The following is a 26,650-nucleotide window of genomic DNA, read 5'->3' as shown; positions in this document are numbered from 1 at the left end:
TATTCTCTGAATTTCGAGCCCATCTTTTTTTGTAAAATTTTTTAATGTTTTTTATTTATTTCTGAGAGTGAGAGAGAGAGAGAGCAGGGGAGGGTCAGAGAGAGAGGGAGACACAGACTCTGAAACAGGCTCCAGGCTTCTGAGCTGGCTGTCAGCACAGAGCCCAACGTGGGGCTCAAACCCACGAACCATGAGATCATAACCAGACGCTTAACTAACTGAGCCACCCAGGTGCCCTTCGAGCCCATCTTTGAAAGAACTCATGCATCTAGCCATTCTGCATTCATCCCACAACAGTCCTGCTAACAAAAAGAACTTTTAAATGACCCTAATTAAACTTCAATAGTAACTTTCACTGAACATTTGTACATCAAAATGATTTAAAAAAAAAAAAAACCTATTGACTGCATTTTAAAGGTCCCACTTGAAGGATTCTAGCTCAGCACGTACTTTTCAAACCATGTCTCCTCAACCTTACATTTAGACCTCCTAGTTCAGTTCCCTGCCCTTTCTCTGACCTTGCTTCTTCCCACTTGTGGCCTGAAAGCTCAAGATAGTAAGCACGGCATTGGGAGATCTAGGAATGTTGGGGAAAGGTTCATATGAAAAACAGCTCTATTCACTTGGCCATTTGCTCTATTAGATATTTTTCTTTTGAAATATAATCTCCTGCCTTCAGCAAGAGAGAATATATTATATCACACAGTGTGTACACGAGAGAAATTAAGATGACTGCCAAAAGACAGCACCACTTAGAAACCAAATCATTTTTAATTGGTGTGAACTTGATGAAGACCTAAGGATAGTGGGTTGGGAGATTAGCCAGAAAGGCTATATGACATTTGATAAGACTCTCACTTGGGAGACATAAAATGGATATTTATTGTTTTTGCTATTAACCCTAAAGGCCCAGAAAACCAAATATAGACAAACACCCATGTATATGCCAATGCGCAAGCACACACACACACACACACACACACACACACTTATTTTCACTTAGATGCTGCTTCACAATAAACAAGATTCAAGCATTGCAGCGAGTTCATGACGTTCCAGTAACGTGCCCTTTCTACTTTGTGTGTTTGTGGCCTATCTTCCTGGTCCTGGAATGAGACCAAACACAAAGTGATTGACATTATAAGCAAGGAAAGCTGAGGGTTTGGTTTGCCCATCGCCCATATTCTAGGTTTCATCTGGGACTCACTTTGGAAGATAAAACATAAATCAGTATAACTGCTTGTTATAAACTTATACAATTGGAAAAGATAGGCACTAAGACTCAAAACAAGTTTGAAGATTATTTGTGAATCTTGGTATGCTTGGTGTATCTCCACTGAAGGTCCTGTCACAGGAGTTGGGAAACTACAGCCCACAGGCCAAATTCAGACCTTTCTGCTACCACCTTCTCTCTGGTTTTTGCAAAAATAGCTTTATTGGAACCCAGCCACAGCCATCTGCTTCCATGTTGTCTATGGCTCCTTTCACAGCATGTTGACAGAGTTGAGTAGTTGCAACAACAAAACCCACAAACGTGGCTGGCAATATCTAAACTATTTTCTACCTGGCCCTTTCTAGAAAAAGCTAATCGGACCTTGTTGTCTTGTAATGGTCTCTGAAGATAGCTTTTACAGGTGACAGAACAATAACTCTTAATGCATAGGAAAAGCTAATAGGGTACAGTTCTTTTTGCCATCTTGTCGTCTTTTTTATTTGACAATAAAATTCAGCACACACTATTGTCAGTTGTCAGAGTTGGAGGACCTTTCGTTCACTTTTGGGATTATCTTATAAACAAAATAGTTTAGTATATCTTTTCCCTTATGTCAGCACCTGGCTTGTAACGTTCAGTGTTCGTATATTTGTCATCATTCTCATTCCGGGAGGCAGACAGATATATGTGAATGTGTAAAAAGATGGTTAAAATTATTTTGACTGTGGTTTTGGGTTTTATGTGTCTAAAAAGCTCCTACAGGTATCATTACTTAAAGAAAAGGTGACTTTTTACTTTTTTAGGATACTGCTTTTCCCACGCATTCTCTAGGTATCGGAAGATGGGTCAAGAATTCAAAAACAAGAGAGGGAGGTAACATTGTGATGAGAATTTCTTGGGAATGATTCTGAGTGGCTCTTCCTCCCTCATCCACCTTCTTGACAAGGTCGCATGTGACCTTCATTCTCTCCTAGGTGATGGTTCTTCCATGGGTGAGACACCGTAAGCTGCTGGGGGTCAGAGGAGTCTGGTTCTCCTGGCCAGCTCCATGCACAGCCCAGGCTCAGGCCCTGGAAACATTTTGGTTGTGATCCTTCCAATATGAAAACTTGGATTGGTTTCCTGCTAGAATTTCTGTTTCCCTAAACTAGATACGAACCATTTGCACTCACTAGGATTTAATGCTATAACCTTCTTATCAGTTCTTTCCTATCCTGCCAAAGTCAAGGTTAGGGGACTGGGTGTGCACGCCTCCTCAGCACGACTCTCTGTGAAAAATCAGTAGGCTCCTAGAAAAATAAAAAATATTTATTCCAAAGTTCTTTTTCCAGATTGTTATACTAACTTTTTGAAAATGTTAGTGGTTCCCTCTGGGCTTTTTTCCCCTAGGTCCCTCTCAAGGTCATTGCCATTATGGGCCATTGTTGATTAGTGGTTTTGGAATTTGATTATTGTCCTGCATGGTAGAGAAACTCAGAGAAAAACCAAATTCTCACTCGCGTGGCTTCTCTCAGGGGGTGGGGGTGGGAAGGCTGCTGTCACACAAATCTGTGCGAATTCAATATCTCTCGTTTACTGTGACATGTCTGTGGATTTAAATTTGTAGCACAGCTTTTCGCTATGATATAAAAAGAACTGTAGTCCAGACTAATTCAAGGAATGTGTGAAGAACAAGGCTTTGCTCCATTCTTGGAAACTTACAAAAAAAAGAACCTCTTTCTATATATAAATAAGTCTTGGGAAGCACATTGAGCAGAAAAGCAAAGAAAGTCACAGAATATGACCTCCAGGCTAAAAAAAAAAAAAAAAAAAATACACCTCCTTAAATGTCTCCAAGGGCTTATTTTGTGATAGTTTTAGGATCAGTATTAGTCTGCTATAAGAATAGCCAGCATCTTGCAGAAGGCACAAGTGCTGGGATTTAGGGAGAGAGAGAGAGAGAGAGAGAGAGAGAGAGAGAAGAAACCATGGATTCTCTGCTCTGAAGAGCTACCGCTGTGGGTGCAAAGCAGGGAGAAAGCAGGTGGTCTGCGGCTGGAATGTTTTACAGCTGGGAGTTCATATGACACGAAAAAAAAAAAAAAAAAAAACCAATCCAGAAACCGTGGCAAATGAGCTCATGAACTAGACTGAAGCACCCCTCTCAGGACAGGGTAACAGAGCCCTGAGCCCATCCTGGGACGGCCGGGCAGTTTGCGGCAGGTGGGATGCAGCCCTCCACACCCTCCAGCGTCTCCTGCCTGGGGCTTCTCATGCTCTCCTCTTGTTTGCTTGCCAACTGCAGGTTCATCCCGGAAGCCTGGTCCGCCTGCACAGTCACCTGTGGTGTGGGGACCCAGGTGCGAATAGTGAGGTGCCAGGTGCTCCTGTCTTTCTCTCAGTCTGTGGCTGACCTGCCTGTGGATGAATGTGAGGGGCCCAAGCCTGCATCCCAGCGTGCCTGTTATGCAGGACCATGCAACGGGGAAGCTCCTGAGTTTAACCCAGAAGAGACAGATGTCCTCTTTGGTGGCCTGCAAGATTTGGAGGAGCTCTATGACTGGGAGTATGAGGGCTTCACCAAGTGCTCTGAGTCATGTGGAGGAGGTAAGAAGGGGAGACTTTGGCTCAGACCCCCACGTCTCCTTGTCCCTTTTCTTTACCCTCCCTCCCTGCAGGAGACTGCGTCACATGACCGCCTCTAGTCCAGGAATGATAAGCAGGGGGAGTAGGGGAGGAAGCCGTTCTAAATGGAAAGCATACTGAATGAAACACAGATGTCTTTCTCTTTGGGCTTGAGTAGCGCTCAGACCGTCAGCTGTGAGTGGCCAACACAACTCATACTTTTACTTTCAGTTGTCGTTCTGATGTTTTGCAATATATCCTAGGGTATCTGACTGAGAAACGCAGCTGACACTGACCTGGCAGTGCTCTCAACATTCAGTTTTATTTATCTGTGTCCTTGCTTTAGTGCATGTGGTATGGACCAGAGCCCAAGATGACAAAACATTCTGCTCTTCCCCAGAATGGGTTAGAGCCCCCCACCCCCTACCCGCGCTGATTTACTCAACTGATTTTCCAAAGCGGTACCTCTTTACAAGGGGAAAAGGGTGTATAAAGGGCACTTAACAGTGTGCTTACCTGCAGCAGGAAAGGACTTTAAAGTCTGACCATTTTACAGGTGAGAAAATGAAGGCCCAAAGACGCTGAGGGACTGGAAATCACACAGCTAATGAATGACAGCTGGGATTAGGCCTGCTATTTATTTATTTCCCTGTCTAGAGTCTTTCCAGCATACTGCACTGCCTTAAGCACTTAGAGAATTCCTGAAGCTTTCCCCACTCACGATTATTATTTAACTAACGTTAAATGCCTACGTGTATATTGACCTGATTCCTTTAGGGATTTTCCACAGCGATAACAGATTCAGGAATTCTTTATGTCAGGTGCTATAGATGGCATTGTGAGGGAGAAGGAAGGCATTTGAATCAACAATGAAATTCTTCAAGGTTACGATCTTTCTTTCACAACAGAACATACATTAGATCCATAAAGCCACTGCCTCCCATGTCTGCTCCCAAGAGAGCTTTTGAGAGGTGAGGAAAATACTGGCTAGTTTCCTTGCCAAACTTCTCTCAGTTGTTACCCCTTTTGGCACCTTATGGCTGTGTTGCCAGCAAAGTTTCTCAACCGGTATAAAAAAGAATTAAAATTATTTGCCAAAAATGGCTTCTAAACCATGACATTTTGGAAACTCTTTCAAAAAGGCGTCTTTTGTCCTTAGTGAGAACGAACAAGTACACATGCCCAAAAGATTCACATGCAGTTGAAAAGGAATGACTAGTGGAACAAGTCAATACTAGCAAAGAATCCATTTTCTCCATCAGATCATATAGCAAGCATTTAACGGTGATGACCTTGAGATTGTTTGTTTCTAAGTCTTCCAGTTTCAAACCGTGAAATTCTCAAGTGTCTTAATGGAGGCCCCTGTTATTTTAAAACCGAAAACTTTCCATCTGATTCTGGAAGAGTTTCCTGGAACTCTGCTAATCTCTGTCCTTGTGGTCTTCTCCACACACATTGAGGACATCTTTTCTTCTATGCTTATGAAGGGAGAAGTGTTAAACAAGCTTCAATGATCTCTGAGTCCAGGAAGGAACAGAGAAGTCAGGTGGAAAGATCACAGCCTATAGCCACAATTGCTTCTTTCCATTACAACAGGTGACTCAAGCATTCAGATGGTGTGTGTTTAGCCCCAATTTCCATGATCACCTGAAAGGAACAATCATTATCCCTAGTCCAAAATGAATTTGTTTTGAAAAAGATTTTTTACTTATGGTCTCTCAGTTCTGGTTCTCAGTTACAAGTCAAGCCTGGAACTTTATGAGCAGATGGAAAAAATAGATGCAGTAATGGAATCATAAATAACCAGATACCTTTATCTAGCCATTCTGTGGATCAACCAGCGGTATAAAACTCAACATGTAGAGAGTATGTGGAATGGTTTTAATTTCAAATGTTTTCAGAAGATACTGATTTGGAAATAAGATTTGGAGGTTTGATATACAATTGATCTCTGCCTGTAGGAACTGAGTGTCTTTGTCTAACATAAATTGTACATCCTTTATATCCAAGGCAGGGTAAAGTTACCGAAATGTCTTATGTCTTTAACTGTCAACAACTCTGCACACTTACCTACACTTATGTAACTGTGCCAAGGTAATATATTTACACCTAAAATGTTAGAGTTGAAAATTCCAAAGTGGTGAAAATATGGTTGGGTTATATGGTCCATATGATGCCCATATGCACTAAAAAATCATTTCGCTATATGGGACATGTATATTTTGAAGTCAGTGCTTGGCAGTAACATTGTGCTACTTTGATCTTTCACCAAAATATAACCCACAAGGTTATATATACTTTTAATCATTCTTGCTGAAGCCGACCAAAAATGTGCAGGATTAACAGATAACATTTAAATCAATTTCGGGTTGTAAGCCTGGTCAGGCTAATTTTATTGTCTTCCTTATATCTCAAGAGCTAAAACTGGATAGATACAGAAGGAACCTTCCACCTAGCAGAGGTAGCAACCAGAAGGAACTAGTTTAGTCATTTAGGCTATAGTTGGTGGCTGTGTTTCCCCAAGCTGTCATCAAATATCATGTAACAATTATGCTCTTCTGGGAGATATAAACACTGAAAATCCCATTTTCTGGAAGATTGAGAGTGAACCTAACCTGTTCAGATATGTGCCCCTCGTCCCACTATCATCTCCTTGTTATATTTTAATTTCCCACATGTGAACTAATAGGTGTGGTCAAGGAGAGTGGCTTTGAACCTGAACAGCTTTATTACATTGAACTCCTAGATGGTAAAACCAGCATTAAAACCCAGCTGAGGGAAAACTTGAAATTTACTTGGGCAAGAACCAAAGGTGAAGTCTTATACCTGCTGCTCTCCTTCCTCATGAGCCCTCTCCTTTGTTTCTGTCAAGAAAGGAAAATTTGAAATCATGAAGTCCTGTACTTAAACATGTGGTCTGTGTTGGTTTAAAACGTCCTTCTAAGTGCATATATTAGCCTGTTAGGAAAGAGCTCACACTGAATGAGCCAACTTCTCACGTCCTGGCCAACTCCACTAGGCCAAGTATGCTGTGACCTCACAGGTGAGGTCTTCACATGCCCTCCCTCCTGTGACTTCCCATACTCCCCATTCCAGGACGCCCCCCGCCCCCCACCCTCCATGTGCCTTCCCCAAGGCAGCCCTCTCCCACCACCCCCCTTGGCCCAAACAGCACTGTGCTTACAATGCCCTGCCCTTGAGGCATTTGACCACATCATGCCACAAAAATGTATTGTGTGTTGACCACAGGGCTGGTCCCAGATACTCCTTAAAATGACAGAGCTCTGTCCTGAGTTTCCCTCAGCACGCCAGGCCCCACCTAAGAATACGAGGCAACGGGCCCCTATGGCAATAGACATTTACCCAGTGTCGCGGAGGCATAGTATTTTGTTTGTTTTATAATATGTTAGATTCAAATTTAGTAACTCTGAGGTGATACTTATCTTGAGCTATGCTTTATCGGTTTGGGGTCATGTGAATTTGTGTTCCACTTGCATATCTAAGAGGACAATACTGATGTTCTTTTAGAAATGCTAGCCCTTGAGACACTTGTTCTTTGCAGTGATAGAAGGACTTCAGTTTTATGAACTAGGAGTTCGCAAAGGAGAAGCAGAGCACACCACTCACCCAGCTCCACACCTAGACCCCTTTCAAGTAGGGGAGGTGACAGGACCTGTGATCACTTCCTGCTGATGTCATCGACTCAATTTCATAAGGTGTTCAGTAGCCGAAAAAAGCCAAAATTCATTTTAGAGTGACATTTAGAACCTCTTGAATATTCCCAGGTATGCAAATGAATTGAAAGCCTAAGTTCTTTTTTTTTATTATTTTTTTAATGTTGATTTATTTTTGAGAGGCAGAGAGAGACAGCGTGAGCAGAGGAAGGACAGAGAACGAGGGAGACACAGAATCTGAAACAGGTTCCAGGCTCTCAGCTGTCAGCACAGAGCCCGATGTGGGACTCGAACTCACAAACTGTGAAATTGTGACCTGAGTCAAAGTTGGATGCTTAACTGACTGAGACACCCAGTCGCCTCTGAATGCCTAATTTCTACTATAACACCAGCTCTAGATTCTGTGTAGAAGAGTTTGCTTCATCCAGCACCTTGTCATCATTACCTTAATAATGCCAGACTTCCCCAAGAGGAAGTATCAGTGATGATTTCAACAATTCCTCATGAAATGTTTTGCTATCTCATCATACCATGAGTTTTAAATGGCTCATCCCAGCTGCAACCAAGAGAGGAGCACCCTGGAGCCAGCATTATGAAATATGGTGGGAGAGCTTGAATGTAGTAGAAACCACAAATGCTCCACCCTGAACGGATCATGATATATTTAAATTTTAAAGCTCATGAAAAGCTTAGGAAATAGAAAATTTACATGCATGTACTCACAGTAAATACAGTGATTTTTAAAATGTTAAATTCATCAGACTTCTGGGAAAGGTGCATCAGATTCTGGCTTTAAAATGTCACTTTCCTAACACCTGGGTAGCTCAGCCCATTAAGTGGCTCACAGTTTCAGGGCTTGAAGCCCTGATCAGGCTCTACGCTAGCAGCGTGGAGCCTGCGTGGGATTCTCTCTCTCCCTTTCTCTCTCTGCCCCTCCCCAACTCATGCTGTCTCTGTCTCTCTCAAATGAATAAACTTTAAAAAATAAATAATAAATAAAATGTCACTTTTTTTAGAGAGAGAGAGAAAGAGGGAGTGCAAGCTGGGGAGGATCAGAGGGAGAGAGAGAGAGACAGAGAGAGAGAAAGAGAAAGAGAGAGAATCTTAAGCAGGCTCCACACCAGCGCAGAGCCTGAAGCAAGGCTCAGTGTCATAACCATGAGATCACGACCTGAGCTGAAATCAAGAATGAGATATTTAACCAACTGAGCCACCCAGGCACCCCAAAAGTCACTTTTTAAACATCAGTCTTTCTGAGAGACCTCAGTCAATATAACATCACCTTAGGAAACTTTAGCCTGTTGGGGTACCTGAGTAGCTCAGTCATTTAAGCGTCCGACTTTGGCTCAGGTCATGATCTCTCAGTTTGTGGATTCACATCAGGCTCTGTCTGACTGCTCAGAGCCTGGAGCCTGCTTCGGATTCTGTGTCTCCCTCTCTCTCTGCCCCTCCCCTGCTTGCTCTGCCTCTCTCTCTCTCAAAAATAAATAAACATAGGGGTGCATGGTGGCTTAGTCGGTTAAGCGTCCGACTTTCACTTAGGTCATGATCTCACAGTTCATGGGTTCAAGCCCCACGTCGGGGCTGTCAGCCAGCTGACAGCCAGCTGGCTGACAGCCAGCTCAGAGCCTGGAGCCTGTCTCCAATTCTGTGTCTCCCTCTCTCTCTGACCCTCCCCTGCTTGCTCTGCCTCTCTCTCTCTCAAAAATAAATAAACATCAAAAAAGGAACGTTAGCCTGTTTATTGGAGTAATAACTCCTTGGAGAAACAATGGGATAGATAGCAGGAGGGAAGGAGAAGGGCTAATAACCAATGGGACAGTTGTATATATTAGGTGCTTTTGATAAAGACAAAATAAGAACAGGAAAATGAATGTGTATTTATACATAAAACTAATTATATAGGTTGTCATGTACCCTGCCAAAATCATATACAAATATTTAACTACACGGAGATATATTAAGATGTACATATGTTTTTATACACAGCTAGGCATGACTGAAAACTGAGTATCAAGAATATCCCATATCGCCTCTTCCTGACACTGCCCTCTGCTGAAATGATCCCAGACAAATGTCTAGGTTATTCCTGAAGATCTCTAGTAGATATAAGCAGCCTTTTAATATTTTTAAATGTTAATACTGTCATTAGAAGCTTCAGTGCTAAGGCACTGCATCACTGTTTATCAACTACATGACCTTAGCAAGTCGCTTCACCTTTCTTTTTTTTTTAAATAGTTTATTGTCAAGTTGTTTTCCATATAACACCCAGTGCTCATCCCCACAAGTGCCCTCCTCCATGCCCATCACCCCCCCTTCCCCTCTCCCCCATACCCATCAGTCCTCAGTTTGTTCTCAACATTCAAGAGTCTCTCATGGTTTGCCTCCCTCCCTTTCTCCCCCCAATTTCCTCCCTTCTTCTCCCCCATGGTCCACCTTTCTAAGCCTCAGTTTCTTTATCTGTAAAATGGGATACAAATACCACTCACCTCATAGAGTTAAAAAGAATTGTGTGGTGCATGTCAAGCTCTTAGCATTGGCACCTGGCTAATGTCCCACCTGTGGATTTTGACTCTTACTATGACCGTGGGCACTCGAATGAAATGTCTAGTCATTGCCATACCCACCTAAATGTTTCCTTGCTCCATTAAGGTCTCTATAATAGGTCCTGCACACCACCTTGGAAGACCTGCCAATAACTCTGCACCAGCCACTGCTCAGAGTCGTGTTTTACTAGCTCTGTGTCAGAGACACACAAGTGTCCATGAGAACGTTATTTCCCACGGATTGCAGAAAAGATTGCGTTTCATGGATATAGTCATTGTGCACCTCATTCTCATTTTTTTAACGTTTATTCATTTTTGAGAGACAGAGAGAAACAGAGTGTGAGTGGGGAAGGGGCAGAGAGAGAGGGGACACAGAATCTGAAGCAGACTCCAGGCTCTGAGTTGTCAGCACAGAGCCTGACGCAGGGCTCGAACTCATGGACTGTGAGATCATGACCTGAGCGTAAGTTGGACGCCCAACCAACTGAGCCACCCAGGCGCCCTTCTCATTCTCGTTCTTTGTTCCAACTTCCAAAGCTGCCCAGGTTCCTAAAGAAATGAACTAGAATTCAAAGGAAACCGACAAAGATTGGAGTCCTCAATGCGAGGCCCCTGGAGAAACAGCAGTTTGCAGAATATTGTATATTAAAACACAGCTCTTGGCCTCCCTTCCAAATACAACAGTTGCCTGTTGATGAAAATATAATGTGTGGAGGTCTTGGGGACATTTTTTATTTTTGTCACCCTGCCCTTTTCTGCATTAAATTATCACACTTTGGCTTTGGCAGCTTTATAGCTTTGGTGGCATTTTTTTAAAGCACTTGGTCAGTACCGAAGGCCAGCTCTCGTGACGGAAGTGGCCCTCCTCAAGGGGCACATTTCCAGAGGCTCAAGCTCTAGAGTGCTTTCTCCCTGATCGAGCGATGCCTACAAGATGGGCAGTCCTGGGCTTTAAGCTGCAATCTCCGACACGCAGCCAGGGTCCTACCAATCACAGAGGCCTCCCACCAGCCGCCTTGTCTACACTTCATCACCCCCCACACGCCCACTGTGGCCTGACCGTGTGATTTGTACGCAGGTGTTCAGGAGGCTGTGGTGAGCTGCCTGAACAAACAGACGCGGGAGCCCGCTGATGAGAACTTGTGCGTGACCAGCCGCCGACCCCCACAGCTCCTCAAGTCTTGCAGTTTGGATCCCTGCCCGGCCAGGTAAGGGGCGAGGGGGTACCGTGCCTGCCCTTGCTTCTCCCAGGAGCATGTTCAGAGTAGGGTGCATCCGTCCACGGGCAAGACCAGAATGCTTCTTGTTCAAAACCCAGTGTTTTGAAAACCAATTAGTATCAGTTCAAACTTTTAGTCAAATCCACTTAAACTTAATTGAAACCAGGGCTTTGGAGTTCCAGCCCAGTGGTCACGCTCAGGGTCCAGAAAGCCCCATACACTGAAAGGAGCCCCGTGGCATGTGTGGATTTGCATGTGCTGTCGTGCTGTCTCCTGAAGGGAATGTGAAGGACTGCAGACCTCACGGTCTCGGCCCCTTTTAGCCCGTATCCCAAGCCCTCACACCATAGTCACGGATTGGCTCAGGGGCTGCAGGGTTTAAGAAACCAAAGTGACGGGGTGGTATAATTGATCTGCTGTGAAATCCGTAGGCACACAGCATGCAGATTCATTATAGCGTGCTCTGGAGTGTATGTGTGTCATTCTGCACGCATAAAATCAATTAGAGCATTTCATTTTTCGGTCCTGCCTGGGTCTCATTTTTATCCAACCTCGAGTCTGAGTTAATCAATCCAATCACTGCACTAGTCCACACAATTTTATGGTGTCTTGAGAGACTTGCCTGCAGATACTTCTTTGGAACAAATCTCTGTAGACGCTAAACCATCTCATCAATGATTCTGGTTTCAAAGGGAGATGTTGAAAGAACCAAAGCTAGACTCTCAAGTGTACTGATGGGATGAAGAATGTTATGAGACAAGGTCATGTCCTAGATACAAAAGGGAATGCAGTTTCTGCATGGTATCTCTTCTGTTTTTGCAAAGTAACATGGAAAAAGCAGTGCATTGCCTTTAGGAATTGACAATAATTTGCTGATAGGGTGTGTCTTATTTCTCAGTCAACAAAATGCCTTTCTTAGGAACTTAAGGGGTACAAATTACAGGCCAGATCAGGGCACATAGGCTGATAGTGACACTTCTGCTTGTCACCAGAGGTGTTCCATGTATTTTTAAAAAATAGTTTACCTTTTTATAATTATTTAAAAATTTTTTTAACGTTTATTTATTCTTGAGAGAGAGAGAGAGAGCATGAGCAAAGGAGGGTCAGAGAAAGAGGGAGACACAGAATCCAAAGCAGGCTCCAGGCTCCTAGCTGTCAGCACAGAGCCCGATGTGGGGCTCGAACCCACAAACTACAAGATCATGACTTGAGCTGAAGTCAGACACTTAACAGACTGAGCCACCCAGGTGCCCTGAGATGTTCCATGTATTGATCTGGATGGTAGGCTGGCTTCCCCCTTCTGATGAGCAAATAAGGAGGGTCTGCGGTGCCATCTTCTCCATGGCAACCAGGAAAACAGTCAGCCACTGCTTGGAGCAGCACTCCACCAATGAGGAACAGCAGCCAGCAAAATAGAATCAAGGGCCAGAGCCAGAAAAGGCTAGCTCCAGTACGTAGAATCCCGAGAAACCTCCTTTCTGTCCTGTTTGACCTGGTCCCTCATCTCTCACCCAACCTCACAGCTTTCCAGTTGGGCAAACCTAACTGCATGGGCAAGGGGGTACAAACCCCTTGCATCTGCCTGTGTTCTCCCAAAATCAGAATAAGCACAGTGATTCGGGCCTGGACAGCCTGTAAGGGCCTTGGCTAGGAGGTCCAGAGGTTCTCATCCTAGCTTTGTCACCCACCAGCAGTGTGACATGGGCAAGATGTCTGCCCCTTCTGTTCCCACATCAGCAAAATAAATAAGCTGTCGGAGATGATCTGAGGTGACCGCATCCTCAAATATCCCACTAGTCCTCGTTAGTCTATAGGCAGACGCGCTAGACAGCTACTGCTGTGTGCTGCTAATTGATGTCATTTCTGTTCCACTTACTTACCATCACTTTAAAAACAAGCCTAAGTGTCTAACCACATTCCAGTGTTGTAATGACATCCAAATGCTGTGATGAGCTGAGGCAATGTTGCAAACTCAGCACCCAGGACCAGCTACAGATCTTGTGGGATTTGCAGCCACTAAATCTGCCCCTTCCTGGGCAGCAGAAGGTATAAGACACAAGGTGTTACTTCCCATCCTCAGAGTACTGAGCACAGTTAAATTTGATAAGCTTAATTTACTCTACAACCTTTATATTGACTCCCAGACAAGGTCTCTTGTTAGGCTTAACTTTATTGCATTTGCTCCAGATAAACTTGGTGCTTTAATCTTCCACCAGCCAATTATCGGACTGACAGGCAAGACCTCTCTTACAGGGTACGGCCAAGGGTTTCTTGGACCAACCACCCACAGCTGAGTATTTGTAGACCGGTGCTAATTAAAACAACAGAGAAGGCTAACATACAGTGGCCCAATACCACTCTTCATCTCGTGTTAAAGACCCAAAGCAGATCTTTGTCTTAAAAGTGAGTCATGTAGGGAGGCGCATCTCCTGTGAGCTAGTTCAGTATGATGTCAGAGGGAAAACAATCTCTCATTCAGAAAATAAGTGTAAGGTGTACCTAGAAGAGAAATGAATTTGGTGGGAACATCATAGTGCATTGTTTCCCAATAACCTGTGCAGCCGAGTAACTTAAATCTTTGATTCACAATTCTTTTCTTGTGTATGGATCAGTGTTCCCTGCACATTTTAGGGTGTCCCCTAATCGGCCCCAGGTTCCTAAACATTGTCTTTTGGGTTCTTGGTCTGTGCTGATGTCCATGTGTTCAAAGCATCATAGCATTTTCTGTGGGACATGCAGAAATGACGTTTCTAGTCTTGGTCACTGGGTTTACATCTCTGAGAGGTGGCCACTGGTTACGACAAGTGGTTTTCCCAGGCAACTGTCATCCTAGTGCACAGATCAAAGAGCCACTTGTTCCTCTTATGTGTGACCAGAGTTATCTGATCACACGGAGAATGCCAAAGGCCTACAGGGCCCATCTGGACATCTTTCTGAGATTAAATATACCTTCTCCTGACTTACTCTGTGTTGATGGCAGGGCTGATATTAGAAGCACGTGTCTAACTTTCTCCAGGTTCCCTACAGTCTCACACCCAGCTCTCCACAGCAAGAAGGGGACTCTCAAGCTGGTTGTTCCAATGTGTGTGTGTGTGTGTGTGTGTGTGTATGTGCACGCGCACGCATGCGCATGTGTGTATGAGCATGGACTGCCTGCATTTTTAAGGGGCTTTAAAAAATAGTAGTTACCTATTGAAGAGGACTGTATTTTCAAGTTCTCACTATCAGCTCTATGTCCAAACCCACCTCTCTATGGAGCTAGCAGCTGGCAAACTGTTTTGACACATAGCAGGTGCTTGTTAAGTGTTTATTGAATACATGGTCATAATGGACTAGGACCAAATGTATAAGGAGTAATATTTAGATGTGAGTATTAATGATAGCTGGGAAGACACCAGTGCTATCTCTGCTCTCCATCCTCTATCCCCTCTCTTCCACCCACCAGAGGAAGCTGAAAATGCCATTGTTAGAGTCCCTTCTATAAGATTTTAAATATCAATTTAAAATGTAAATAGACTTAGGATAAGTAACCTTTATGTTAGCAGCCATGTATAGCAAAGTATCCCCAAAATAATAGTAAGAAGGCAAGCCTTAGTAGAGGAGAGAGTGGACCCAATGGAGGTTGAGCGAATTGTTAGCACTACCCAGGAGGAGTCTGTCAAAAGAGATGGAAAGTAATATAACCCTTAACAACCGTGCCTAAAATTGGCCAGAAGAAATTAGGAGTATTTTTACTTGTGAGCTGACAATGAGAATACTGCATCAGCATTGATAGCAAAGATGTTTTAATTATAAAGAAGAAAAACTATTCTACATACCTTTAGCACCATCTGAGTCATTTGTGTCTAGAAGCCCCTCCACACTGCTCACCTTTACGTGGGTTAGACCAGCTTAAGGTAGAAATGTTCAAAAAGGCGCTAAAATCAGTCATTAGGAAAGAGCTTAGCCTCCTCTTCCCAATAAAAAAGCTTTCTGAGTGTTATAATCATGTAAGTAATATATGATTATTCTCATTCTTTAAAAGTCAAGCATAGCAGAAGTAATCAAGGAAGAAACGTCCCCTTTTCAACACCATTTTCTACAGTTCCAGAACCGTCTTCTCCCTAGAGATAACCACTGTTAATGGTTTGGTACCATAGCTTTTCACACCTTTTTCTATGAATTTATATGCATATATGAACATGTATAAATACACAAGATTTTCCTCCCTTTGCAAATGGGGTCATGTTGTGTATTTTACTTGGCAACTTGATTTTTCACTTAATAATATGTACTAAAAATCTTTCCCATCCTAAGACCACCAAAACAAAAACCAGCAGATAGCTTTAGACCTGCGTTTAGCTACATGACCTTTTTGGATCCTCAAATTCTTCACCTCTAAAATAGGATTTTAGTGAGAACTCAGAAAAATTCTCTTCTTCTTCTCTTTCATTTCTTGGTGATAAATACATGTAGTTTGAAATAAAGCATAATTTTTTTTGTATTCTGGGCTTAAATTTGATTAGATTTTCTCTCTGATTCAACCCAGTCTTAATAATTAATGACCATCTCCCTGGTTTATGCGAGCAGTGACATGAACAGCTCAAGGAAAGCCAGAAAACACTACCTTAAAAAAAGAGAGTATGACTGTTATTAATTATAAGCATTTGATAGCTTGGCCAGTGTGTGTTGAAAAGATTTGGTAAACGTATGTGGAGGAGGGGAAAGAAGTAAGCAATGAAAGCCAGATGGCTGAAAATGAAGGAAATTCCAGGCAATTTCTGCAGCTTTGTTCTAACATACTTTTTAAACTAAACTTTTATTTCTGTGCAACAGAGAACAGCTGAGTGGTGCAGAATAGATAAACAGTGAAGGGGGGAAAAAAGCCCATAATTCCAGGAACAGCACTTGGTTTCTGCCCCTCGCCCCAACCCCAGGCTCTTTTCTCAGACCTAGGGTGGTTCCTCAAACCAGCAAGAACTATAAAAGAAGTTTGAGAATCCCTATTTGAGATGAGAGAGTTAAGAAAAACGTCTTAAAGGTCACAGAGTCTCCTCTTTAAAAGCAAACTTCAGAATGCCTATTTTATTATACACTAACAAAATCCATGCGTACTAGCAGCAAATGATTTCCAATTTCGAATTTTCTTTTATATTGGCCTAAAATGGCTAGAGCAGAAGGTGCTGCCTTTTTACACAACCATGTTTAATTTATTTGATGGAGCTTTGCAAGCTTTGCAGACACCTTCCCCTTTGACAACTTGTTTTAAGGTTACTGTTTCAACATGCTCTCCAAATATTGGTTTATCTTCTGCTGTGTTCCCAAAGTTTCCATATGCTGCCTTTTGGCTCTGTCCATACTAACTTTTAAGCACTTAAAGCAAAAGCACACCAAAGCTCACTGGCGTCCACAGAAATTGAGTCCAGATTTGGAGGCCATATTCAGGCGCCTTTGGAGTGTTAATGCTATTACTAGTGTCATCCTCCTTGGTAAATCCAGATACCTAATTATACTGTCTCTCTCTTTTCTTCCACTGATGGACAAGTTACAACAGAGGAACCTGCCAAGACCTGTTTCTTAACTATTGGTCCTGATTGGCCCAATGGCAGCCTCTGTTATTTGTCTCCCCAGGAATGTGTTGGCCCAGTGATCAGAATCATTCCCAGCAGCATTTTGACATCAACAAGGATAAACGTCACATGTGTGCTTGCCTCAGGGCTTAAGTCTCCATTTCTCATAAAGAGAGCCCTTTCCGTGGTTACACATCACCTGTGTTATCAACCTCCAACCTCCGTGAAATGAGCTTTGATGGTATTAGAAATTGTTTTGCATGCATAGATTTAGTCGTTGCATGAGTCTGGGGTAAGAACCAAGGGACTGGTTATACCTTCCCATCAGGGCACTTGTAAGCACAAATGACTCATTCTAAAAAGATAGAAACATTCGCTTTAAGAAAATCTGCCCCATTAAGTCCAGGAACGGAAGGTTTTCTGGTTTCTTAACATCTCTGTAATTGGGCAGCCCTTTAGACCGCAGAGCTCTGCCTGGACTCTGAGGAGGTCCTTATGTAGACCATCAATCAAAGTTAGCCTCCTGCACCAAAAATATGACAGAGAGTGTTTTATATCTCAATTCAGTAAAAAGTAAATAAATAAATAAATAAAAGTATGCTAAGCATCTTCGGGTACAGCAGTCTGCTCACATTTGGCCCTCAGAGGTGACTAGAAGACAGAATCCTGTTCTTTTTTTTTTTAAATGTTTTTTTTTTTTTTTATTTATTTCTAGGAGATAGAGAGAGACAGCGTGAGCAGGGGAGGGTCAGAGAGAGAGGGAGTCACAGACTGAAACAGGCTCCAGGCTCTGAGCTGGCAGTCAGCACAGAGCCCGACGCGGGGCTCGAACCCACGAACCGTGAGATCATGACCTAAGCGAAAGTCGGACGCTTAACCGACTAAGCCACCCAGGCGCCCCGACAGAATCCTGTTCTAAAGGAGTGACCAGTTAGCAGAGGAGGAAGATGTCAAAACAGAAACTGCTATGAACGAAGCAAGCATGGGAGTCTGTAGAAACAGGAGGCTGAGGGAAGGCTTCCTGGAGGAGGTGATGCCTGTGCTGAGTCCTAAAGCATAATCAGGAGTTGCCTAAGGCAACGAAGAGGGCAGAAAGACGTTGCAGGCAGAAGGGAGGCAGGAGCACAAAGGAAAGACAAGAATAGAAGCTGGTGTTAGAGGGTAAGGAGGGGCCAGATCCAGGATATCTCAATGACTAGGTTAAGTTGTTTGCACTTTATGTCCTGAGGCAGTGGAGAGCCATTGAAGGGCTTAAACAGGGAGAGCAGAATAGGCAGATGTGCTTGGAGAAAGAGGACTCTGGCTGCTCACTCAACAGCACTGAAGCGTTAACGGTCGCTAGCTTTTATTGTGTTATAGGCATGTGTACTATTTCTCCTGTAGAGTCACACAGAGTGTGCTCCGTGTGATCTGCACCAATACCTTTTACTGAGAGTGATAATGACCTCTTGCCTGGGGTATGTCTCCATTTCCTGTGCTCCCACAATCAACCCAGGTGTGGACTCAACCTGTGCACCTACTGGGAGGACAGAGCGCAAAGCAAGAGTCATAAAGGAAGCAATGAGAGGTGCAGCTCAGTGATTCTAGGGCCCTTCCAGCTCTAACTCTGTGTGATCCTTTGGAGCTAATGATAACTATCCACAGAACTGAAGCTTTTCAAGAATGAAAAAGTGATTTCTTTTAGGAAAATGCCTTGAGTCAAATTTAAGTCATGAAGATATAGCACTTTGGTTAGTCAAAAAAGAGAACTAAGCTTTAACTATAACTTAAAGAGCCCTGAGAAGTCCACAGGGAACAAGATTGGGATTTCCATAAGAAAAATTTAGGCGAGAGCACTCAGGCAACAAAGATGGTGGAACACTGTAATGATGAACATTTTAAAAATATTTCAGTGGTGTTTGTCTATGTGTAAAAGAATAGAAAACATTCTGCATCCCCTGATTTAGAATGTTATGGTACCCTTTAAGATAACAAGGGTTATCATTCAACCTTCATTGAACAATTTTATTCAATGCCTATTTTGCACAGGGCATTGTGCTGAGGACACAGTGATGAACAAACCCACTTTGTTCTCTAAAGCCGAGTCTGGGGAATGGTCCCATGGAAGCCATTGCATATTTCTTATCATAGCTACTTTTAAGTACTGCCCTAAAGATAGTTATTTAACCAAACGACCTCCTGCGTTCTTCACTGCTCCAAGAGCTGAAGTATCTGAACGAGTCATCAGTCCTGTTGCGTGTAAGACCATGAGGACAGGACTATCACCACCTGATAGCTCCCTGTTGGAGATATGGTGATGAAACATTGGAGTTTTATAGTTCACAAACCTTCCAGCTTGCAAATCAATCAACAAAGGTAGAGTGGAGACTCCCAAAGTAAATCTTTTTCACTTTTTTTTTTGCCTTTTCCTATAAACCAGCTTTTCCAAAGTCTGAAGTAATCATTTAAGGGCAAGCAATAATTTGGCCAACACTTCAAAATGAGAATCCTTGCTGCCTAAGGGTACCCAATGCCTTCTTTGGAAATTTTGAATGAAGACCTTGTGTGCAATTTGAGATGAGATTTTCTGTGACCATGGTGTAAGAAATCTACTATGTCACTACGTTCCTTAAGCTTGGAAAATAAAGACATAGGAAAAAAGACTTAAGAAAGAGAGAGAAAATGAGATGTTTAAGCAACATAAAAATGAAGGACTGAAAAAGAGATTGCCCTGATTCATTCCCAATAGCCTGAGGGATAGAGCCAAGAAAGAGTTCATCCTTCTGAAAATATTATTCCTGTCATGGCGCCTGCCATAGATTAGGCGGTTCTTGGGTTATCTGCCACAGTCACAGAAAGATCTGTCACAAAACAGAGCCCAGCCAACTTTCTTCCCCGTGGTGAACCAGTGTTCTTCTTCCAAACTTGTCTTTACCGGTCTTTTTTTTTTTTTTTTTCTTTATCATTTTGTCTAATTATCTTTATCAGGGCTTCAGGAAATTTCTGTGTTTGTGTTAGTGACACACTGAAGCTTGGAATGATCGTCATTGGATTCACACAGCTCCCACCAGATGCTCACTGCCTTCTCCTAGAGCTTTTTATTTCACTTGTGGAGTGACTATCCTTGAGACCTAGACTGATGTGGACGCAGGCTGCAGGCTACATGGTAGCACAGCTGAAGGTGGTGCATTCTCTGTAACTCATGGATACTGACTGTGAGTCCTGAGTGAGTGAATATACCTGCCTTTCTGGCCAGAGGGAGCTCCTCAGGTGATTCAGAGAGCCAAAAAGGGCTTTCTACCCTGATTGCATAGAACTTGACACTTAATCCAGCAGTGGTTTGCTTTGATGGTATACATACCTCTAGGAGAGGTAGCTCATGATCATCTTAGCATAATTTTTTAATGTTTATTTTAATTTTGAGACAGAGAGAGACAGAGCATGAGCAGGGACAGGCAGAGAGAGACACACACACAGAGAATGCGAAGCAGGCTCCAGGCTCTGAGCTGTCAGCACAGAGTCTGATGCGGGGCTCGAACCCACTAATCGTGAGATCGTGACCTGATCCGAAGTCGGACTCTCAACTGACTGAGCCACCCAGGCGCCCCGTCTTAGCATAATTGTTAAAATATTGTTCCTAATAGGCATTTTGGTAACAAAGGAATGGATGACTTCAGGACAAGAACCAAAAGGAAACTTGGCAATGCCCAAGCTCCCTATTCCCCAGCAGGAAGAGGAAGACTGCCTGGAGTAAGGCAGAAATCGTAGGTTTTGAGATTAGACAGATGTTGGCCTCCTCATTTGCTTCATGGCATTAGGCTGGCTACTTTAATGTCTCTGAGACTGGCTTGTCCTTAACTATAAGATGAAGATAATTGCCCGAACCACAGAGTAGGTTGTATAGATGATCACCTATGTAAAATACTCAACCAATTCCTACCTCATGTAATAGTTGCTCAAAATATAGCAGTCTTTCAGCCGTGTTAGTTCCCTCTGCAGGAAACCATACAATGTCAGAAATCCTTCATATTTATTTTATAGCATTACAGTTTATTTTAAATTTTCTAAACCAGCTAGCGTAGGAGGGGCATCGGTAGAGCCTAGCTTCAAGCCAGCTTTCTGTACCGGTCCTGCCGGGTTTCTTAGGCATCTCTGGAACAGGAGGCAGAACTGCTGCATCTCATGAATTCCACCAAGCCCACAAAAGGTGGCAGTTGTCGGGACATCGCATTTAATGGTAACACCTTATCCCATGAGGTGTGTTTTTTCTAAGAACAATAACGAGATGATGAAGTAGCAGCAGGGCAAATAGAGCCCAAATATTCCTAAAAAGTTAGTATCCTATATGATATGATTGAAAAAGGTAAGGCCCACGGGCACAGAGGTGTGAGTCCTGGAAGTGAACAGCTGTGTGCTCACAGTCAGAAAGCCTGTGATAAGTCAGGAAGAAATATAAATATTTATGTAAATATTGTCATTTATATATAAATAATATTATTCCTAGTCAGTTGTCTCTTCAAATACTTGAGGGAGAAAGGAGGAAAGGGAAGAAGGAAGGAAATTAAGAAAAGAGTCAGGGTGCCTGGGTGGCTCAGTTGGTAAGCGTCCGACTCTTGATTTTGGCTCAGGTTATGATTTCGCCTGCTCTGACAGCACAGAACCTGCTTGGAATTCTCTGTCTCCCTCTCTGCCTCATCCCCTCTCATTCTCTCTCTTTTGATAAATAAATAAACTTAAAAAAATAAAGGAAAGGAAAGAAGTAAAATCCAACCCAGGTTACAGACAAGGTATAGGCTCTCGTGTCCCCACATCCTTGCAAGCCTTCATGGGCCATCGTTGATCAAAGTAGGATTTTCCTAAAAGCTTCCATTTGGGGGAGCTTACAAGATACCACGCACTGTGTTCATCACTTTACATACATTATTTTGTTTAATTTTCCCCATAATTTTATGAGGGTTTACTATTTCTACCCTAACTTTACACCTGAGGAAAATGGGTCTTTAGAGGGGTCACATAACTAGCTGGTTGACAGGTTCAGATTTTGAATAAGGTATATTTAATTCCAAAGCCGTTACTAAAGAGCTTGTGGTTCATCCCTTTAACCATTCCATCCTTTTAACCGTGCCTCCCTCCATCCACTCATCTTTCCCCTATCCTATTCTAGAGAAATTACCACCGTGAAAAGAACCAGCCCTCTAGTCCCATAGAAGTTTGTAACCTAGTGAAGGTCACAAACAAGTTCACAGGCTCTTCTTTCTTTATCTCCAGCAAATGACCTTCATCTCATACTCTCAGTTGCCAAGGGTGAAATCTAGTGCTTAAGGGGCAGTGAAAGATTCATTTACAGCACACACTTCTCAGGACAAAGCCAACATATAGAAAGTGAACCAGGCTAAAAGAGAAACTGAATAGACCTAAAGTGAATATCTTAAAATCCAGCACTTGTGTCATTAGGAAAGCACCCAGTTCCTTAAAAAAATTTTTTTACAAAGAAATACTAAGTCCTCCAGAGAGATGCAGGCTGGGCTCATGAATCTGGAAGCCATCGGTGACTTTCTTGAAAGCTTGCATCTTTGCTCTGCCACTACTAACAACCACTGGCTTAGTTTATGCCTAGCTGATGGACTCTCAGTGTTGTAAATTACCAACACCATTACTCTCTTATACACACACACACACACACACACACACACACACACACATACACACACACACTTCTCTTCCCCTAGCTTCCCCATTGCAACTGTGGGTCCCTAACTCCCTGACATTTCTTCTAGGTCACTGCCTTCTCTGACTCTCCTTGTACCTTTTTTCTCTCTCCCCCAGAGACTTAATTCTATTACCTTGCTCTCTGCCTACCCAAATTCCCAGATGACCCTTCTCTACCACTTGTGCAGAGCCCCAATACTTTCAGCCCTTTTTCTCCTACCCAACTGCCTTTTATTCAAATCAACTCAGCTGAGAATTAGGAAAGCAAAACTACCTAAGCAGATTCTTACTAAAGTGTGACTGATCTCCCTGTCTTTCATTCCAGCCTTAAAAGCATGGGCTTGAGAATGTAAAATCTGGGGTAATATCAGTTGATATAACATACTTTCTCACTAGCCTTGGCAGATGGTTTAACTTTGCAGAATTTCAGTTTCTTCGTCTTTAACTGTTAGGTAATTTTATGAGGATATGTATATTAAGTGTTCAACATAGCATTCGGCACATATTAAGTATACTCAGTGAATAGTAACAGGTATTAGCTGTGGTGTGTGTGTGCATGTGTGTGTGTGTGTGTGTGTGTGTGTGTGTCTGTCTGTCTGTCTGTCTGTAAGAAGTTGTGCCTGGGTTGGAAGATGTGGGTGATATGTGCTCACTTTAGGGAACTGGGTCTCTCATCTTTTTTTTTCCTAAAAGAAAGAGAGACAAGCTCTGTTACAGAGGAAAGGGGCTGCTAGCGTATGCCAAGAATACCTGATTATACCTTGTTCTATGAGCTCTAGCCCCTGGGAAGTGAGCACTTTCTGCTGATTAAGGAAAAATCCAACTCAGTTCAGCAAACATTTATTAAATTCTTGCTGCGTTGTAGGGTCTGAAGAAACAAACACATCTAAGACGTGGACCCTGGGGCTAGGCACTAACATTTATTGGATGCCAGTGCACAAACAGATCATTACAGTGCAGTCATAATGGCCATGGTAGAGATTAAATGACTATTTTCTGGGAACACTGATATGAGTTACATAATTCAGATCAGGGAAAGGGACCCAGGAAAGGTGGCCACTGAGCTGTGTCTCTTGTTCTTATAGCTGTTAAAGTATTTTTTCCTGAAATTCTATTTAAACATGTAATTGAGGGGTGCCTGGGTGGCTCAGTTGGTTAACCATCTGACTCTTGATTTCAGCTCAGGTCATGATCCCACGGTTCATGGGTTTGAGCCCCATGTGCAAAGCCTGCTTGAAGTTCTCTCTCTCTCTCTCTCTCTCTGCCCTTCCCCTACTCATGCTCTCTAAATACATACATACATATATACAATACATACATACATACACTTTTTAAAAAATTTAACATATAATATACTACTTAGATATTCCCTCTGAGGTCCCAATTCATGCATTTCAAAGGCCCTTGGAACAGTGTTGTGTCCTGCCTTCTGCTCCCTTTTAGTCTTCCAGACCAGTCTAAGAATGCTTGATTCCTCTGTATTATAAGAGTATCTCTGGTTGCTCTCCATTAGTTACCAGGGAGCTGATAGATTTATGTCCTATAACCACATAATATAATAGCAATGATGCCAACTGTTTAAAATAAGCCAGGTTAATTTACTACCAGCTTTATTGAATCTCCGACCCTATGGATAATACTGGAACTTGAAACCTGATTATTTATCTATAAGTTCCATATCTCTCTAAAGTACTACGCTGCCCTCAGGCAGCTCTAATGGCTCAGGAGATTCGAAAGAAGACCTAAAGGGGTACCTGAGTGGCTCAGTTGGTTAAGCATCCGACTTCAGCTCCGGTCATTATCTCACAGTTCATGAGTTGGAGCCCTGCAGGAGCCCCGCCGGAGCCCCGCCTTGGGCTTTGTGCCAACAGCTCAGAGTCTGGGGCCTACTTTGGATTCTCTGTCTCTCTCTCTGCCCCTCCCCTGCTCATACTCTGGCTCTCTCTCAAAAATAATAAACATTTATAATAAAAGAAAGACCTAGATAGAACACAAGGACTTGTGTTTGTGTTGGATCTTCTGACAGTGGTGTGGAGTTATGGAAAATAGAAGGACCACTTGACTCAAATAGTCCCTGCCATTTCCCTCAGCCATAAATTCAAGGTTAGGAACTCTTGGATTTGACAGTTTTGCAAAGTTCTCTGAGTTCTGTGAAGCTTAGTGTTGTGTAAATACAATATAATGAATTATTACTGTCTGTTATTTCTTTTAAGCCACTGCTCCATCCCTTGCCATATGAGATATGGCAAAGGGTTTGGTTTTCAGGTCCCCGCCATTCAATCAGTCCTCCAAATATTTGCTTATTGCACCAATACCCTAGAAGTTTTGCTTCACACATAGAGACAGCAGCATTACAGAGAAAGCTCTGTTTGGGAACTGGCCCTTGAATTGTTTTGCAATTTCAGAAGTAAACAAACAGGAAATATGTACTCTGGACTTGGTAAAACGCCACATGGCAAACATGGGTTTTTGCTTTATTCGCTTCAAAAGTGTATGTAGGAAGACTGTGTAGATCATTGCTGAATATGTCCAGGATGCTCTCTGAGAAGCTGAATTAAAGTTCCTAATGATAGAAACCGAAACTTACTCATCACTGATGCATTTACCAGGGAAACTTCCTGGAATTAAAAAAATCTCTGTGGGTGGTCTGCTGCCCTCCCCATCCCCACCCCTCCAGACTTTTCCTGCCTTAACTCCCTCCTTAGACTAGCGATCCAGAGAAATCAAAGACTGCAATGCCCAAAGAGTATACATTTTAGGCTTTCCTAAGCTGTGGAAAATCACAGAAGGAAACTGTTATAAGCAAGGTATTTATTGATGTAAAATTTGCCACAACTAGACAGATACCATTTATCAATGCTCTTTTTGGGAAGAAAATGATGCCAGAATTATAATGTGGGAGAGAGGCTGATAGTGGAGCCATATCTTCCTCACAAGATGCGCCCCACTGTCAAGCTTGATATTGTGGCTTTTTTTTTTTTTTTTGCACTAATGTAGTCCATTTATTTGCAACTGGGGAGATAGTAAGATGACAGTTGGGGGGCCAGGAGAGCTTCCATTTCTCTCCTCTTTTTCTAGGTTACCTGTTAGGCGTTCCTTGGGCCCTCTGAAGGCACCTCCCAGGCACACCTAGAAATACCTTATGTGAAAATGGGCACTGTCATGTACTTTATCTTTAGTTTAATGGAGATTGACAATATAACTGACCCATGGTGGAGTGAAGTGAAACCACATGTGGGCTGGATTGACCCTCCCTTGATCTAGAAAAGAGAAGTGTTGTTTTCCAGCTCACCCTTGCATATTTAACTCCTCCAGGAGGGTAGTTCTGCAGAACAAGGGGTTGGCAAGAGTTAGACTGCTTTTCACCACACATGGTCTTTCTGCAGCTGTGTGTCTGTCTAGGTCTAGAAAGGAGGCCCATGGATTATATTCCATTCTCTTGACAAATAGAAAGGTAGTGTGTTGAAATCTTATATACTTGACTATGATATATGATATCTCGCTGCATCTTTTCATACTCAAGTGTGTGAAGTTCCCTTTCCATTGTCTCTCTGAACATAAGTGAACTCTAAACGTAAGCCCTTCCCAACATTGAGGCTATTTCCATAATGGTTTAATTGTTTGCCACTTAATCACACTTGAGAGCCTTGAAATATCCTATATGGACAAACCAGTGTCTGAAATGGATGGGTTTTCTGAGCATCAGAGGTCTCCTTTTGTTCACAAAGAACTCTCCCTACATGAAAAATCAGTTGAAAAGATGAAGTGTGGGTTGGGCCTCCACTCCAAATCCCAATGCCCATGGCAGTAGTAATGATGGGTCAAGAGAGTTCCCTACGAATCCACAGTCCTCACCTAGCATTGGGAATCCATGTTGTAGCCGACAGTTTTGCCAGTCCATTACTGGAAGCTGGGTTCTTCCACTTTTAGTGACTGAAGGATCATGATCACATGAGGAACTTGGTGGACATCAAATTCTCATCACTTCCCAGTCTCCTTTATTAGCACTACTTTTAGTACCAAAAGATCATAGAGCTCAATTATCTAAACTCTAAAAAGCCACCAAAGTGTCAGGGAGTTTGGCTGACAGAATCGACTAGAATCTAAAAATCTGACAAATGAGTCTCCCTCAGAAAGTGGGGTTACAGAATCCCAG

General features: G+C 42.9%; 1 protein-coding gene across 1 annotated transcript in view; it reads left to right on the top strand.

Annotated features, from left to right (window-relative positions):
• The window catches only part of ADAMTSL1 (ADAMTS like 1), a gene marked incomplete at its 5' end in the record, with an annotated part of 328,947 nt that overhangs the window by 134,450 nt on the left and 167,847 nt on the right, over window positions 1–26,650 (top strand). The window contains 2 exons of the mRNA XM_039244420.1: window positions 3,498–3,799; window positions 11,116–11,245. Of these exons, the coding sequence (XP_039100351.1) occupies window positions 3,498–3,799; window positions 11,116–11,245 (432 nt within the window). The remainder of the gene's footprint in view (window positions 1–3,497; window positions 3,800–11,115; window positions 11,246–26,650) is intronic.

The sequence above is a fragment of the Hyaena hyaena genome, unplaced genomic scaffold, assembly GCF_003009895.1.
Source record: "Hyaena hyaena isolate Hyena2069 unplaced genomic scaffold, ASM300989v1 scaffold_240, whole genome shotgun sequence".
NCBI classification, from domain to species: domain Eukaryota; kingdom Metazoa; phylum Chordata; class Mammalia; order Carnivora; family Hyaenidae; genus Hyaena; species Hyaena hyaena.
This window is presented reverse-complemented; position numbering and strand designations above follow the sequence as displayed.